This window comes from Pseudonaja textilis, chromosome 1 (assembly GCF_049901715.1).
Source record: "Pseudonaja textilis isolate UNSWEBS1 chromosome 1, rPseTex1.2, whole genome shotgun sequence".
NCBI classification, from domain to species: Eukaryota; Metazoa; Chordata; class Lepidosauria; order Squamata; family Elapidae; genus Pseudonaja; species Pseudonaja textilis.
Genome location: NC_141990.1, coordinates 55,108,685 through 55,126,790, shown reverse-complemented (window position 1 = coordinate 55,126,790; position 18,106 = coordinate 55,108,685). Strand labels below are relative to the sequence as shown.

At 35.9% G+C, this 18,106-nt stretch overlaps 1 protein-coding gene across 1 annotated transcript in view; it reads left to right on the top strand.

Annotated features, from left to right (window-relative positions):
- Window positions 1-15,794, top strand: part of PPP1CB (protein phosphatase 1 catalytic subunit beta) — a 30,742-nt gene extending 14,948 nt beyond the window's left edge. The window contains exons 3-8 of the mRNA XM_026695622.2: window positions 2,422-2,652; window positions 2,848-2,952; window positions 8,665-8,736; window positions 9,539-9,690; window positions 10,176-10,310; window positions 12,843-15,794. Coding sequence (XP_026551407.1) covers window positions 2,422-2,652; window positions 2,848-2,952; window positions 8,665-8,736; window positions 9,539-9,690; window positions 10,176-10,310; window positions 12,843-12,947 — 800 coding nt within the window. The 3' untranslated portion in view covers window positions 12,948-15,794. The remainder of the gene's footprint in view (window positions 1-2,421; window positions 2,653-2,847; window positions 2,953-8,664; window positions 8,737-9,538; window positions 9,691-10,175; window positions 10,311-12,842) is intronic.
- The last annotated feature ends 2,312 nt before the right edge of the window (window positions 15,795-18,106 follow it).

Below are 18,106 nucleotides of genomic sequence, written 5' to 3'. Positions count from 1 at the left end.
TGATGAAAGTTAGACCCCGGGACTTTCAATAAATCTTTTAAAAAGTTTATTAAGGGTTTTTAAAAATAAATTTACAGTGCCAAGAGGATATGACCCAAATCAGCTGGTGAGCTGTAATGGTAAAGGTTCATGTTTCAGAACTTGACTCACAAAGAAGCTGGAAAAGGGGGGCAAATCTTATCACCGTTTTTCCTACCCTCACGCCTTTTGGAATCTTTATCTCCATTCTGGGATAATTAGCAAATGGAAATCAATATTTGTATTTGAAAGGAAGAAATTACAAGAAAGTAAGCATACACACAATGGGGAATAAATATTGAAAGGAATGCCTTGATACCTTGCTTGTGGCTGCTTAGATATAAAAGAAAGCTTTGGGGTGAAATTGATTAAGACCTGAGTTCTAATCAGGGCTGCAAAGCTGCGCTAACTTTCTGTTAGCACCTTTCAGGGAAGTGTGCAGCCTGTATGGCAAAGAAAAGCAGTTTAGAAAGCAAGAGTTTATCCAAACAATCTCTGTCCCCTGCAAGAGAGGAAATTTTGGGAATGGGGAAAAGGGAGGAAAAAAACCAGTTCAGGCAATTAGGCAAAGGATAGCCACCTTGAATTACTTATAAAGTAGTAAAGGCAGGATCAAAAGTCTAACAAGTAAATAACCACCACAAGTCCACTCTGACTCAAAGGCACAAATAAAAAGGGAAGCATGAAGTTTATTTTGTTTGTAGAATGAAGTTGTAATGCCATTATAATGGCGTCATAATTATTGCTGCTGGGGAAGATTGAAGAATTGATCTAATTTAGATGAAATCCTACTGTCCTTAGTATTTATGGCCATCTGCTGGCCTCCCCTATTTTTTTCATCCTCTTATGAGAAACAAAATGAGAAGAAATTGCTTTACTTTCCAAGTAACTATGTCCAAACTAAATTATGATTAATTTTAAATGGGTTATCTTAACCATCCAGGATGTGAACCATAGTGTGAAGCTGATATGCTTCAACACACCATACATAGTTCAACATACAATATATTGTCCGAGTTTTTTTCTAGTAAATTGAGTTGATTAAAAAATACATATATACACTAATAAAAATATTAGCATGAGTAGCTGTATACAAGAGTATAAAATACTGAAGTTAGTATGATGTAATTATGAACAATTGTAACATGTCAAATGCTAAGTGAAACCTGAAAATACCTTAGCAAAAGGACTGCTTATAATTGTTATCTGAAGAATGTGATATGAATGTGAGAAATACATCAAATTCAAAATCAATTATGGTTTGCTTATGTTCATAAATAGATTCTATTTACAATTTACATGTGTGATAATATCACAGTTTTGATTATGTAGATTTGATTACGTGCTGGTATTGCTAAGGGAAAATTGACACATATCTTATGTATACGGTTGATGTTAACTGATTAGCAATTATACACAACTGAATACTCTTATGAAAGCTTCTGTAAAAGGGGAAAGGAAGATGTTCTATTTTAATAATTTAGTAAACTTGTGTGGTGCCCAACTAAAGACTGAGAGGCTCACAACAATCAAATTATAATAAAACCAATGAGACATCAAATAATGATAAAAGATGGCAAGTTCAGTGAAGCAAGGGGTCTCTCTTTCCCTCGCCGAAGGGCTTGGTAAAAAGCCAGGTCTTTACAGCTGTTCTAAACAGCAACAAAGTGGGGCTATTCAGGTCTTAAGGGAGCATCATTCTATATCCAGTCTAGTAAGCAAAACAATTTAGAAATTATTTGCAAGATAAAAATTCAGATAAGCAGAGTCTTGAATTGCCCTTGGAGCTTGTTAGGAATGTAAGTCACCTAACAGCTATTTGGGTTGGAAATATATAAACCAGGATAGACATTTTAAAACTGTATCTTTAAGAAAATGCAAAAAACTGTAATTGGGTGTGGTTTCTCAAAGGGCCATAAGGTGGAGCCAGAAACCTGGGTTGTTTAGTCTTAGTCGAGAGTGTGAATGAGTTTCCTTCTTTTGGAGAGTTTTGCTGTTCCTGTATTGACTATTATTCTTGAATTTGATGTAAGTCTGATACTGAACTGTTTTTGACACTGGACTTCATTATTAGATTATCCCTGGACTGAAAACTGACTGATCTAACCTGTGAATGACTTTGGACTGTGTTTGAACTTTGCTTAAACCTTTCTGGAAGTAAAAACCTACATTTACTGTACAGTGTTTCTGTGTGCTGTGTGTGTATTATTCAAACACTACTCTCAATACGTCTCCCTGTATGTGCTCATTCTGCTAATGGGGAATTACCTCAACAGAGCTTATATTAATTATTGGAGAACTTGCGAAGCAAGATTCTGGTTTTTTTTATTTCCAGTTGTTTAGATAATTATAACCTGTACAGCCTCAAGATACTTGTAATACAACTTTTCTTAATTATTTTAGGTGACATTCATGGCCAGTATACAGATTTACTTCGATTATTTGAATATGGAGGATTTCCACCAGAAGCCAACTATCTTTTTCTGGGAGATTATGTGGACAGAGGCAAACAATCCTTGGAAACTATCTGCTTGTTACTTGCGTATAAAATAAAATATCCTGAGAATTTTTTTCTCTTGAGAGGAAATCATGAGTGTGCTAGTATAAATCGCATCTACGGATTCTATGATGAATGTAAGTAAAACTTTCTGTAAATGTTTCTCTTCTTTGAAATAACTGCAATATTTTGAAATGCTTGATGCATTTATGGTTCTTCAAGTTTGTGACGCATCCTCCTGGAACAACACATTAGTGAAATAGTTGAGCAATTCATGTGATATAACTCTGAATGATCATGCTACAGTGTAAATATTCTTCCAATTTTATTAGGTAAACGAAGATTTAATATCAAACTCTGGAAGACATTTACAGACTGCTTTAATTGTTTGCCTATTGCAGCGATAGTAGATGAAAAGATTTTCTGCTGCCACGGAGGTAAGGAAAAATCCACTTTTATATTGATGAAATCATTTTGTTGTTGAAAGTTTAATAAAAATATACAGAAATGTTTGATTTCTTCTTAAACAAAATGTGAATTATATGATCCTCCTATCCCTTAAAATACCAATATTTTCCAAGAACTTGCCCAAGAAAATGTGATAAATCAGAAATTCAACTACCTCCACAGGGAACATAAAGCTTGCAAACAGTTTAATTCATTTTCTCAGTCGTGAAGAAAGGTAGAGGTTATAAATTTGAAAAACCAGTAAGATATGTTGAACTATAAGCTCTTAATATTTGCTGTATCATTTACTATTTGTTCTTTCATTGTCCTTTAAGCCAGGGGTCGCCAACCTTTTGGACCTCAGGGACCACCAAACTCATAATTTTAAATCCCGCGGACCAGAGACCCTGGGAAAATCCCCCAAAAAATCTGCAGGAAAATTCCCCATTCCGTATTCCTACCAATCAATCATTCTTTATTTGGGATCCCAGGATATTGTCTCCGTTCTCAGGGGGGGAGAGAGAGAGAGAGAGAGACTTTTGGCTTCATACAAGGAAAGCAACAGAAGTCTTTCTTTCTCTCCCTCAAATTCCGCCAGAAATGAGTCTTTGCCAGCGCAGCCTCTTGGAGCAGGATGCCTTGCAGGGTCCCAAAGACTCATTTCTGGTGGAGTTTGGGGGAGAGAAAGAAAGACTTTTGCTGCTTTCCTTGTGTGCAGCCAAAAGCAGAAGTGGAAAGAAGCAGCCCGGTGGCCAGGCATGGCAAGTTCCCCCCTCCACCCTTTCCCCCCTCCCCTCACCACCTCTTGTTGTTTGCAATGCAAGTGACGCAGCCTTGTGTTCCCATGCAGCCTGGATTAATTGCTTTGGGGGTGACAGTTCTCTATGGACCACCAAAATTTTCTTGCGGCCCACCAGTGGTTGGCGACCACTGCTTTAAGCCACTTTGTAAATATTGCAGCTAGGATTTGTGAGGCAAAAGGATATGCATGTTCGCTTTGTTTCAGAGACCACCAAAGTGTATGTCAGTTGAGATGAGCTAAAAATCCTAGGACAATGTAACTTTTGCTGTGACCTGAAATTTAAATTATCTAATCCCATCTCAATAACTATAGTATTTTGATGATATTGCCAGTTTTATTGAATTCTTCTATAATTCAAGAAGGAGGAGCATTTGGTAGGCTAGATCAAGTCTTGTATGCTGAGATAACATATTTGTTCAACTTTATGACTTCTTGAAGAATACAGATAGTGTCCCTAAAAGCTTTCTGGAAGGGGAGGTAGACTTCAGCAGGAGATTATGAATCTCTAGAAAGAACCAACCACATTTCTCATGGGACAGTAAACATGTTTCTTTGTGTTTACCATCCCACAGTAGAAGTCTGAATTTAAAAAGCCACTTAGCTCAGAGGGAAATGAATATGAAGAAATAGATTATAACCTAATTTTTGAAATTAAAACAAGCATGTTCCAAATAGGCTTATCCTTAAAATAGCTTGATCAGAATTCCAGTTTCTGATATATAAGTTGCTTGATGTGAATTTGTCTCCGGGTAGGTGCCCAGCAAATGAGCTTTAACTACTACATTTCTTAACACTGACCTTAACTGGGTAGGAAATTGTAGATGAAGTTCATATGCGTGAACATGCAACTAATATACTGTATAATAACAATTTCATTAAAGATGAAAATCTTTTAAAAATCACCAAGTATTGATACAATTGGATATTTTACACAATATAAACTGGTTAAAAGAATAAAATAATAGATTTTCAAAGATCTTATGTACACTTTTTAAAAAAACAATCTCTGGGATTAAAATGACCATTAAACACTGTTACAAGGAATACATTTGTTTAATACATTTTTTGTTAAAGATAGTTTGTTGGAGAAAAATCAGGTTCCATGCATACTTGGGGGAGAGGGATTCCTAATGTCTTGCACTTAGTTCAACTTAAAGATCCCAGTGAACTGTCATCCTGCAAGACTAACTGGATATCTGTGGACTGTTCTTTCAAAGGATATGTTGATATACCAAATGGAGGTTTATTGGATCATCTACCAAAATGAGGCTAAACACAGCCTATGAAATTCTATTCAGCTTCTGGTGACAAACAATAGCCAGTAGATATTTGAAATAGCTGTTTTGTTTCTATGTCTACCCATAGGACGCTCATACACTAACAACAAAAGAATGGAAAAGTGATCATGATGATGCCATCCCAGTTTTATGAAGTGTTAATGAGATAATTTAGATCAGGGGTCCCCAACCACTGGGCTGCGGACCGGTACCGGTCCGTGGATCATTTGGTTCCAGTCCGCAAAGAAAATAAAAATAAAATAAAAATGGCGGCTTTCTTCGCCTTCGGTAAATGCTGCTGGGATCAGGGATCAAGGACACAAATGAAAGAAGGAGAGGGAGGAAGCAACCAAAGCCTGTCCTGCTCTCCAGCTCAGCGGCTTCGGTTTCCTCCCGCCTCGTTCCTCTCTCAGTCGCTCTCTCGCTCCTCCACCAGCCCAGGAAGAAACTACTTCAAAGAAGCCGGCAGGGTGGCTTTTCCTGTCGGCACAGCTCCTCTGAAGCGCCCGTTCACCCCCACCCCGCCGCCCGCGGTTCAATCCAGTGCTCCGTTCTGCCTGCCTGCCTTCGTTTCTGGTTGTTTCGGAGTAGCTTTGGCTGAGAATAATAACTATTCGCCTCTTTTACTCAGCCGAAGCTGCTCCGAAACAACCAGAAACGAAGGCAGGCAGAACGGAGCACTGGATTGAACCGCGGGCAACGGGGTGGGGGTGAACGAGTGCTTCGGAGGAGCTGCGCCGACAGGAAAAGCCACCCTGCCGGCTTCTTTGAAGCAGTTTCTTCCTGGGCTGGTGGAGGAGCGAGAGAGCGACAGAAAGGAATGAGGCAGACACCTGAGGGATAAGGCTGAGGGAGGGAGGGCTGAGAGGCGGGGCTTCTCAGCTATCCTGCAGGGACTTGTCCTGAGCCTCCCTGAACTTGGTGGTTTGCTGGCAGACGTTTTATTACCCGACTAGGTAACAACATCAGATGTTATCTAGTCAGGTAATGAAGCGTCTGCAAGCAAACCACCAAACTCGGACTCCTCCCCTCGGACCCCTCCCCCCCCCGCGCGCCGGTCCTTGAAAAAGTGTTTCTGCGTGAAACTGGTCCCTGGTACAAAAAAGGTTGGGGACCACTGATTTAGATAACTGGTCCTGGGTTAAGTGGTACAGCAGTAGGCATTTTGTTTAGTATTTGTTTTACTGGCCCTCACTTTCCTATCTGAAGAAAAAAAGTTTGCACATGTACTCAGGAAGATAAAAACTTACCTTTAAGATACCATACAGTTGTTTTGTTTTATATTAAAGAGCTGAATTTGGAATAAATATGTAGAAGACAATATTTGTTGGTAAAATGAAGATCTCACATTAGTCTCTAGACTGAACTATTTTCTCAGTTCATTATCAGTGGATTCTGCCTTGTTTAGTGCATGTATTTATGTAGGCACAGAATTGTATGCAGTGGTCTTATTTCATGAGTAGAATGCAGACCGATCAAATTCTTCATGTTGTACATCCTCCCTATCCTTCAGACCTATGCTGTATAATTAAATTATCTAGAACTAGGTCCATGCATATTTGCTTTGTACTTAAGGAAGTCTATTAGCATAACATTAGATTTAGCTTTCTGTACAAAACGTTCTACTGACTTTTAATATGGCTTACTTATAGTTGGTTATTTTGCTTCTTTTCACTCATTTGTGAAACAGACCAATTACTGTATTTCAAGTCTTGTTAATTTGTCATAAGAGTCTAGTAGCTTCATTAAAGTATTATACATCTTGGTGCCGCTTTTATAAATCTTAGAGTTTGAATTTACAGGCTTGATTTTTAAAAACGTAATCCTTTTAAAGCTTTTTCAGTAACAACACTCATTGAGTTTGATTTGGGTGTAGTTTGTTATTTCCTTGTGCAAATTCTTCCTATATCATAGTATGTCCAATGAATATTTTATCTGCTAATTTCCTATTCTAGTAAATTTTGTTGTTTTATAAATCTAGGTATGTAGTGTGTTACTTGGACTATGCTAGGTATTTTAAAAAGAGTTAGGATTTGCCATTTGACAATTGGGAAGCAGTGTTTTGTATCCCCTAAGTACTATTCAGGGTGATTTAGAAATACGATGGTTTTTAAAAGTAGAAGTCATAAGATCCATTACTGCATTTCCCTCCATAAGTATATTTGTAGGGATGCTAGATTCCTGTAGTGTTTTAACTTTTTTATTGACTCTTGTTCTTAACCACTTTGATTATAGGAAATTGTATGTTTTAGGGTGATTTGTGCATTTTCTGGATAATAAAAATGTTTTATTCATTTGTATTGTGCCTTTATTATTTTCACAAATAATTCAAGGTGGCAAACATACCTTTGTCCTCCTATTTTCCTCACAAACAAAAAACCCTGTGAGGTGATTTGGACTGAGAGAGCAGCTGGCCCAAGGTCATTCACCTGGCTTTCATGGCTTAGGTGGAACTAGAACTCACAGTCTCCTGGTTTCTATCCTAGTACCTTTAGGGGATTTTTTTTTTTAAGTTTTAGGATTGCTGACATTTTTCTAGAGAAATATAATTCCAAACAAGCAGATTCATTTGAATTGTTTATGGTGGAAACTGCCTAAAATCTAAGTTCATTCAGAATAAATTCTTAGGTTTTCTGCGCTCAGCATTTTTCCCATCTTGAAAATAGTCACTATGTAGAGATGACTGTACAGTTTTTTTTAAGTGTAGCATATTTTCAGTGTGTTGCAGGTACACAGATCACATGTTTCAAGACATTTTCAAGACATACCAAAGTATCAGAAAAACTTGAAACAAAACAAAATATGTATAGTCTAACCCTACGCTTGCTGACTATTTGTACTCCCTCCCTTGAATTACTTGTTTTTCTATGCTGTTTTAAAATGATGCTGTTGCAGCTACATACCAGAACTAAAACCATCAGAGGCAACCTTTTACTTACTAGCGAAGTTTGACTGGTAGCAATAACTTGTGTCTAGTCACAGCAGTCCCTTGCAGCAGTACAAGTCCTTTCTGAGATTCAGAATGCCACCTGCAGCTTAATTCTGCTTCTCTCAAGATCACCTCACATAACGTAAGCAGATAGTAGCAGAAAATAATCTTGCTGTTCTACTGTGGCACAGAAAGAAAATTTAAGATAGCATTCTGGTCCCATTGCACAGAGCACTTAACCATACAGTTCAAAAAGGCTGGGGTTGTTAAAAAGTGCTTACCAAAAACAGAGTTCTTGAAATGCCTGCTCTTTGGTTTTGAACATGGAATACTTATATGTTCTGAGTTTTAAAATGTTGAATGGTTTTATATATGCTTATAAAAAAATAATCAAATTCCTACTGTTATGCCGGATCATTGAACTACAACTGTTCTCTGTCAAGAATTTTGTCTATTTATCTGTAAAGTATTGGAAATGGGCCAGTTAAGAATACTTTTCCTGTTATTCAGACACTTAAAAAATGGTGGTAGTGTTCTATTTAAAAGTATAACATCACCATTAGTAACACTAGTTACGAAAGTATTACAAAAATCCTATAAGGCTGATTAGCTGATTGTCTTTAACTGAAAAGTATAGGGAATAAATGCCGTTCATCATTTTTTACAGTAAACTTAAAATCTCTTGTTGTTATAGGATTGTCACCAGATCTGCAGTCAATGGAACAGATCCGAAGAATTATGAGACCCACAGATGTTCCTGACACAGGTGAAACCTTTTTAAGGATTAGGAATATGCTTCTGCAATTGGCGTTTTAGTAGCATATTCTCAAAGTACTTAATAGTCTGATCCTGAAACTATAATGTTTAGAAATTAATGTACACCACCTAGAGTCTCAAGGGAGGGGGACTAAAAAATGTCATTAAAGTTAAAACTTTTAACTTCTATAAAGCTAATTATAGAAAATGCACTGTAGACATTTTCTAGTAATTAAATGCTGTGGCTTGACAATGGGAATTTTGTCCTGCTGGGTTTAGTGAGTACTAATGATGACTTAGTCCCACTCTCTGTATTAAATTGCTTTTTAGAATTTAAAGAAATTTGGGGTAGGCTATTTGCATATGAAATCTAGTCAAACCTTATCATTTATCAATTTTGGCTCTGAGGGTTGTTTGTGTCTTAACTAGCTTATTAAATTGTATTACTTTTTAGAATTTGAAACCAGTGAATTATAAACTAGTGCTTAGCGATTGTAGCTTTGGAAAAGAAATTAAAAATACATCTCTATGCTACATATATAAAAATAAATTTAAATACAATAACAACAGCAATAATCAAAAATTGCATGACACTTAGAATATTAAAAAAAAATCCATCTGTCAATTACAAAGGCAATGTTGCTTGGATCCACACATACATGCCAATACATTAGAACATCATAGGTTCTTGGGAAGAACTCAGTGCAAATGAAAGCCGACACCAACTAAAGAAATGGTAACTGTGAGTTCATTGTTGCATATGTAATGTTGTTTATAAGTCTTAATGAATGTATACTTTCCTCCTTTTTAAGGCTTGCTCTGTGATCTGTTGTGGTCCGATCCTGACAAGGATGTGCAAGGCTGGGGTGAAAATGACCGTGGAGTTTCCTTTACTTTTGGAGCTGATGTGGTCAGCAAATTCTTGAACAGACATGATTTGGATTTGATTTGTCGAGCTCATCAGGTATGAGAACATTACTGCTAATATATATATATTATTTTTTATTCTCAGAGTTTTGTTTTGATTTTTTGCATTCAGGTGGCATGTAGATGAGCCAGTGTAAATTGGATTGCAGATGACTATCACTTCTGTTAATACAAATACCCTGTTGGCACTCAAATTGTTCCTGTGAAATAACTATACAGGACCATAGTTATTGTCACACTATATGCTCATGTATGCATTCATTTTAAAATGTAGACTTTTTGTATAGGCGGTCTTGCTTGCTAATACATACATACATACATACAAGCAACATTGACTTTGTAATACCTACATTTTCTTTTAGTCTTTTCATTGTTTTACTATCTAAATTATAAAACTCAAAATCCTGATTTTTTTAATGTTTTCAGGTATTTTTAGACAAATATTTACTGCTTAACAAGCAATTTAAAATTATAAATATATTTATAATTATATTGATCATGGCTCTCTGTTCTCACTGACAGGTGGTTGAAGATGGCTATGAATTCTTTGCTAAACGACAGCTGGTTACTCTATTTTCTGCTCCTAATTACTGTGGAGAGTTTGACAATGCTGGTGGCATGATGAGTGTGGATGAAACTTTAATGTGCTCTTTTCAGGTAGGTGTTTTTGTCTTAAGAGATTAGCCATAAGACATAATTTTACAAGCATTAGTATGTGCCTAAAACTAAAATAGTAAAAATTAATTGGAATCACTTAATATTTAATTGAATGTTGATTGAAGATTAGGATTATGGATTGTAAAGGCTAACCTCTCTGTTGGAAGTACTAATTATTATGTCAATTATATCAAACCAAAATAAAAGTGCCTGAAGATGTGAATCCAAGTTTGAGCTGTCAGTGGAATCTTTTGATAATGTGAGTAAAATAATACCCCAATTAGTTCAAAGCACAAGTGGGATTTGGTGTTATGTTCAGAGATTGTTATTTATAAAACTCTGAGCTCCCATCTCTTTCTGATACCACATCGATCAGTAAATGCACTTATTTTTTAAATTTCACTTTAGCAATAACATGGGCGGTTATAGAAATTGAATGAATAAATGGGTATTTGTAAACCTAGCTATTACAAAATATTTTTACACACATCTACAGTTTCGTTGTACGCAGCTCATGTATAAGAGATAAAAAGTAGACTACCTCCATGCTAGTCATAGTATATTGGAACATGGATCAAATCAGCCTGATTTGTTCTAAGCTCCAGATAAATTTCCAAAATGCTTGATGTTTTTTCTACAGTCAAAAACTTTGTTCTGTTTTGTTTGGCAAATTGAAAATATTCTTAAATAATAGTTTGCGGATAATGACAGCTCCAAAGTCCTTTTAAGCAAAACTGAATTCTTGTTTGGTATTTCCTTAATTGTATATCTAATGAAAAAGGAAATAACATGTAATAAGTTTTGTAACATCTCAGACCTTGTGAATGTATCAGTCCAGCTCCTTGTTTCTCAAATTTTCTTCACTGAGGGAATCAGTCTGCAGTTAGTCCTCACTTAACAACCATTGATTCTATGATGGCCTGGGGTATGGCACAAAGGCAACACAGTCAAATAAGCAAGAAGTGTTTCTTTAGTACCTCCAACTTTACCCCAAATGTCCAGGTTACCTTCAGCTGGAGAAAAAACTCCCAAGAACAGTCTTTAAGTGGAGGAAATTCAGTTTGAAAACAAAGTACATACAAACTAAATAAAAATCCATACAAACCACGCTGCAGTAATTAACTTGATAGGGCAGGAGAAGGAATTGCAGACTTGAAAGCCCAGCAAAACACACACAGTTGGGAAGATGTCAGGAACCCAGATAAGACAATACCAGATAATTCATGATTTGCTCCCAACAACTTGCTATGTGCAGCTTCCCTTTTTAAACACTGTGTTCTCAGCTGCAGCTAATGAAAGGGAACCAAGGGCCCTTTCCTCCCACATAAGCCATGCAACTCAGGTTGCTCCCGTCTCCGTTCCTCCCTGCGTGCCTTAGGATGAAGACATGGTGAGCCTGGGTCTTCCTCCAAATTCCCTCTCCCTTGCTCTACCTCTGCCCTGCCCTGCCCAGCCGACTTTTGCCCTTCCCCAGTTTCTTCCTCAGCCAACAGAACCACACTCCCACTCCCTGTCAGCTATTTGGCCTTCCTCTCTGAATCAGATTCCGACAGGGGCATTCTGACACATTTAGTGGCTGTTTAAAATTACAGTGGTGCTGAATGATTGCTTACAACTGGCCCTGGAAGTTTTTTATTTATGAAATTTAGACACTGCAAAACTCAATATCAAAGGGATTCTGGGCAATTTACAGATTTTAAGAAAAAAAGGCTGCTACAGTACTCCCTTGGTCACATGATGGTGATTTCTATAATCATGGAGTACATTTCAAGTCTCCTGCCCCATTTATCTCTTCCAATCCGTTTTTTTTTAATTGCCCTGTGTTCTCTTACTGCCTTGCAGCCAACCTTGGCCCATTTGTGCACCCTCTGCCTCCCAGCAATAGCCATCCCTGATCCAGGTGCACTCCTGCCAGGCTGCAGCAGTCCCATGCTTTCTGCTGACCTGCTTGCAAGTGCCCAGGACTTGCAAGTTCCTGCCATTTTCTCCATTGACTCTGATTGTTGAAAACAAGAATTCATGAGGAATTACTGTGACTAGGCAGTATGGTCATGTAACATCAGTCACGCTTTATGACCTTATTGCTTAATGCTGAAAATTCTATTCCCAATTACTGAGTTATCAAAGGACTATCTAGTATTTTAAAGGGATTGGTTATATGCGTTTCTGAGCACCAGTGTCTGCAAAATGACTTCTGCATAGTAGAACAAATAATTGTTGCAGATCTGGTAGTCATAATTTAGCAAGGCATATGGCTGTACAAAGTGAGAGAAGTTTTAAGATTATATAATCCCAATTAAGGGCATGTAGATTCAAAATAATGGGTTTATATTCAGGTCATCTGTCCTTCTTTTTGCAATGGATTTGTTATCTTGGGCAAGTTATTTACTTTTTATTCTTTTCAGTTTCCCTAAGTGAAGATTGGTATAGCTAGTTCAGTCATGGCAGCCATTTTATAGTGACATAAAATGGTTTTTTTGAGATGCAAAATATTTCCCAGCTCAAAAAGACTGAACTCTTTTTTCTCTTAAGATTCTGAAACCTTCTGAAAAGAAAGCGAAGTACCAGTATGGTGGCCTAAACTCTGGACGTCCAGTCACTCCACCTCGCACAGCTAATCCACCGAAGAAGAGGTGAAGAAAGGAATACAGTAGAAAATCATCAGATCTGTAAAGGACAAAACACCATATATACAGTATATAATAAGTGTGCACTGTAAAACCATCCAGCCATTTGACAACCTTTATGATGTCACATCTTTAACTTAAAGAGACGGGTAAAGGATCCTTAATATTTTCTAGTTGACAGATGTGCAACACTGTATTGTAATAAGTATACACCAAGTTCCAGTAATCAACATAAAGTAAATCAGATCTAAACAAATTATTTTGGTTGCATACATGTCAGTTTTAAAGTTGACCAACATCCCAATTTAAGCTTAATGTAATAGTTAAATCAGATGAGAGCATGATGTTTCATTTGTGTAATGTGGTCTTACTGTTGCTTGATTGCTTTTATTTCTATTTTGTAGCTAGAATGATGGCAAGGTATCTTAGTAATGTTCCCTGGCTAAAAATGAACTGTGGAAGAGATTTGAATAGCCAGCTGTTGGTGTTCTTTCTCTTCCAGTAATCTTGCTGACTAAGTATTTGCCCCTCTTAATAGGAGTCTGGTGATTAAAGACAAACCAAGCTCAAGCTAGTTCCTACAGTAATGTTCCTTTTCCAAAGAGACTAGAAATCAGTGTTTTTTCATGAAACAAAACTTGTTACTTAGTCTGCCACTTCGTGCACTGCACCATTTTAAACTAACATTATACTCACAAGAACACTTCATTCAACTAAAATAGGTCAAAAGTTGTATTTCTTCTTTGTTGGTCATGGAATATCTTGCATTAGATTTTATTAGCATGAAACATTTTTCAGCATGCTTAGTTTCTTGATAATGCCATTCTTGCATTAAAGTGCATTCTGCATTTCTCAGAAGACGTGAAGATTCTTCTCTGACAGGCCTTAGAAGTGCTATTTCCTTTTCTTCCCTGCCAACACTCCAGGAGGGTTTATTTAAATGTATATTGATAAGTAAGCAGTATGGTAACTAAGGCTAATGGTGGTTGAACTGCCTAATATATCTACATGATTGTAAGGCTTATGTCACAAAGAATGATATCTTCTGGATTTTCATGATCAAAATTCATATTCATGTAGAGATTTCTGCTTTGTAGTGTACGTATAGTAGCAATAATTTCTGTACATGATCAAGAGTTGATGCAGTATTTCTTTTCCTGCTTTCCTTTTTTAAGGATTCATATTAATGATAAGTGTAAGGTCATGTGTAAAGTTTGTAAGATAATAAAAATTGAAAGACAAAGATTTCATTGAATAGGATTACAAACTTTTACTGGACACTGACAAACTTGCAAGATTTAAGAGATAAGGTTACAATTTGTACCATTCTGTGTGCAACAATAAATGTAAAACTTTAATTTTGCGTTTGCAAACATTACACTGAGGATTTGAAACTTGCATTTTATAAATCGCACGTATTATGCAAGTAATTTCTGCTAAGTGAAGTTCTTTAAATTTAAGCCTCATTTCTAATTCCATTTTGTTTTAAACATTAAATGTTTTTTTTTTTCATTTAGTAAAGTTGTTTAATTCATTTGAAGTCTGACTGTTTATTTCAATCCTTTAAAAAAAATTCTTTAGCTCTTAATGACATGCATTAATTGCTATGTGGGTAAAAGGTTGATACTAATGCTAATATAAACATTCAATAAGGGTATTTAAAAACTGTTATTTTCCTGTTTTAAAATCACAGAACTAGGTAATAAGAATGGTGCAGTGCCAAGTAACTGAACAAATGTCACTTCCAGAACAATGACTGATTTTCAGTTACAGTTATCCAGCACAGTGATAAAAAGTTCTCATCTGACTGCAGAAATGTGAACTTGAGTCATTAACTGGATGACAAATTCATGCCAATAACAACATTAGGAATTGAGAAAATGGAAACAAAGCTTAGCTTGCTGGTCAAACAATGATCCTTTTTTTTTTACAGGTGAACTCTTATTTAATGTTTTAGAACATTAATTTGTACAGTTGAGTTTAACTTTGTTTTAAAAAAAATGCTGTTACATAACTGCCCATTTAAGCATGGAAAACCTTATTGAAAGATGGTAACTTTTTACTTATCAGTACCCTGTAACTGATATCTCCCTTGTCATTTCTTAACATCTGGTAACAGTACGATTCTAGTTATCTTTGCAACAAATAATATAATCACTAAAATCACCACTTACCATCTTTTTCTTACAAACATTATTTCTGAAAGAATTTATTGCAAGCATTTAAGGCAGATCATGTTCAGTCCTTAGAACTGGTCAATGAATATGAAATCCCCATTGATATATGAGCTTTGGCATACCATAAGTTTACTTTGAAGATCAGTAATGTGTCATTTGCAGTTCCTTAAAAAATATTTTGGCCATGGGTGCATATCCTTTCTGTATAACCAGAATGGAAGCTGTAATGTATTAAGCATGATTTTAAACATTATTTTATTGTCTTGTCTTCCCACGTCTTTTCATTCACTGCTTGCATAAAAGGAACACAGTTCCTTTTTCTGCAATCTTTCTGTAAAGTTGGTGTCACTTTCTAGTAGCATTTTTCCACAGTTTTATTTCTAAGCTTCTACTTAATTGTGTGGCGTTTTCTTTCCTGCCATTGTTCCATCAAACTGTCATATAAGCAATTTGCTTAAAGACAATCTTGTGCAATGTGGATGGACTGCTAGAAGATTTCGATATGAAAGTAGTTCACAGGATAGTTTTTGAACAAATGTATAAAAGACTTTTTTCCACGTGTGAATGGACATTGTTTAAAACCCATCTTGTGGATGCAAAATATCATATCCAAGCTGGTTGTGTCCTGCCAACTTGGAGGAATATTGAGTTTTAGGAATAAATACAACTAAACCTCTTGATTCTGTATTCGTGTCTCTTATTTGCACATTAATGCGTTTCAGTTGTATACATTGTCTTACCTGCTGTTAAATCCGTATCTGCTGTTAAATCCAAAATTGCAGACATGATGTTTTGAAAAAGAAGAACACCTTTAAATGCCACTAACTTTGTTAAAGACAAGGCAATAGGTAGAACTCAGTGAAGCTCTTCACTTGGTCCCAACTTGCTTCACTAGAATGGGTTGGGATAGCTTTCTGTGCAGCATCCCAATATCTGCTGAATTTTGGGAAATGTCTAGAAGAGACTCTTGGAGGACTAACCAATATCCATATTTCATAGTTGTCAGTATTGTAGAGATAAGCTTAGACAATTAAAAAGGCAGAAGAAAAAAATGTTTCCATGCCGAGCAGTTGCTAACACACAGCCAGACATTTAAGAAACATGGAAGCTCACCAAAACAGTGCACTGTTTTTTGGGTGAGCAAAAGAATATGAAATGTACAAGTGACCCTCCCTTTCAGATAGAAACTTTATAGAAATATTAAAATATATACATATTGCAGATTTAAGAAATCATAAATTATTTTGTAGATATCCGTCTTATGTAGACACAAAAGATTGGGAGAATTTTGTTTGCAATACTTCTAGTCTATCTCTGCAATTAACCAAATACTTTGGAAAATAAAATATAAGGCTTTCCATCCTTGAACATGAGTTCATGTTTATATATGAATCCAGATTCATTTCTCTGTTGCAGAATTTTCTGTTACTTTGTACTTGCTCACAAATGTATTAAGAAAATGGACATAAACATTTTTGGTTGCTTTAGTGATTAAGAAACTATGATGGTATGACATTTACTCTCACGACTTGAAGACATCCAAAGTCTCATCCAACCCCAGGATTCTATGATTTTTTTTTTTTTTGCAAGTCTGGTAGAATCCCCACATCTTGTGAGTTTTTACCCTCACAAATAGATTTGCTGGGAATGCTAATACCAATATTTAGAAAGGTAGAGTAAAAATTAAAATTGTGAAATTAAGTAATAACAAGTACCTGATATTAATATTGTTATTTTGTTTGGAAGACACAAGTATGCACAAGCTACCAGTTTCAAATAACGCATATTTGAGAGAGTGCTTTGATTTTTGTTATTTGCTTACTATGTATGAGGTAGTATTAATTTTGTATTTTAGGTGGAGAGGAAAGATATAAAAAAGGACCAGATCAGACCAGTAACTGGAAAATTAATTAATTGTAAGTCGAGTATATGAGATGAGAAAAAGAAAGGAAAAAAATGAATAAAAAAGATCCCCCAGTGCATCAGTATGGAAGAAGCAGCTAGGAAGCTACTCAAAATGTTGGCAACTACTACAATTTAAGTTGTCTTCCCTTCTGTTCACTTCTGAAAATAGAGTGTATGCAGCCTGCCTCCTGATTTATCTGCATGTTCATATAAAAATATGATCATTGCTACAGTAAAAACGTTACAACCTTAGAAACTGTTCTGCCTGTTTTTCTTACCTTGTTTTAAAACCACAACAGAATACACAGAAATAAACATTAAGCATACCTAAACACTAAGGTAGTTCTTAGTGTGAGTTTTCAAACAAGATTCTGAGTAGACTCCCAACTGGAAAAAATACTGGGGTGATGAATTGTAACTTTTCCTTTCATCCTAATGAGCAATATCAGCACCTGTTGGATGTATTTATAATTTAGATGGATTGATTATATGCCACTGAATTATCTTCCTTTCACTTTTCCTGGCATTACAGACTTCTCAATAAGATTCAATTTCCAATAAAGCTTCCTTGTCTGTTTTCCTTAGAACAAATACCTGATGATGCACTGGAATAATAATCTAAAATTCTTATACACAACCTACCCCATTATTTGGATTCTGACCATAGAATTTAGGAGTCAAACCTTTAGGTCCAATACTATTGCACATCTTTGAATTCCAATGTATAATAGGCCAGTAAAGAGAAATTAGCATTGAACAGATGATGAAATCTTCCTTAAATCTCAATTTTATCATATAATGCCTATTGGAAATTGTATGCATTAAGAGGGTATACATATTTATTTGTGAAAACCTAGGATTGGTTGAAAAGAAAAAAGATTCAAATCGGAAAAACTGCTACTATTATATACAGTATGTCTTTATACTAAGAAGTAACTTTTTTCTGCTTGCTGACAGTCCAGTCCTATGTTATTCAAACATCAACTTAAAATTATGAACTATCTCTGTTGGAAATCTGTTCATGTCTCAAACAGCTTTCAGCTAGGTTGTGATTAGAAAAATGACCACTCTGCGTGTATTATTTGGG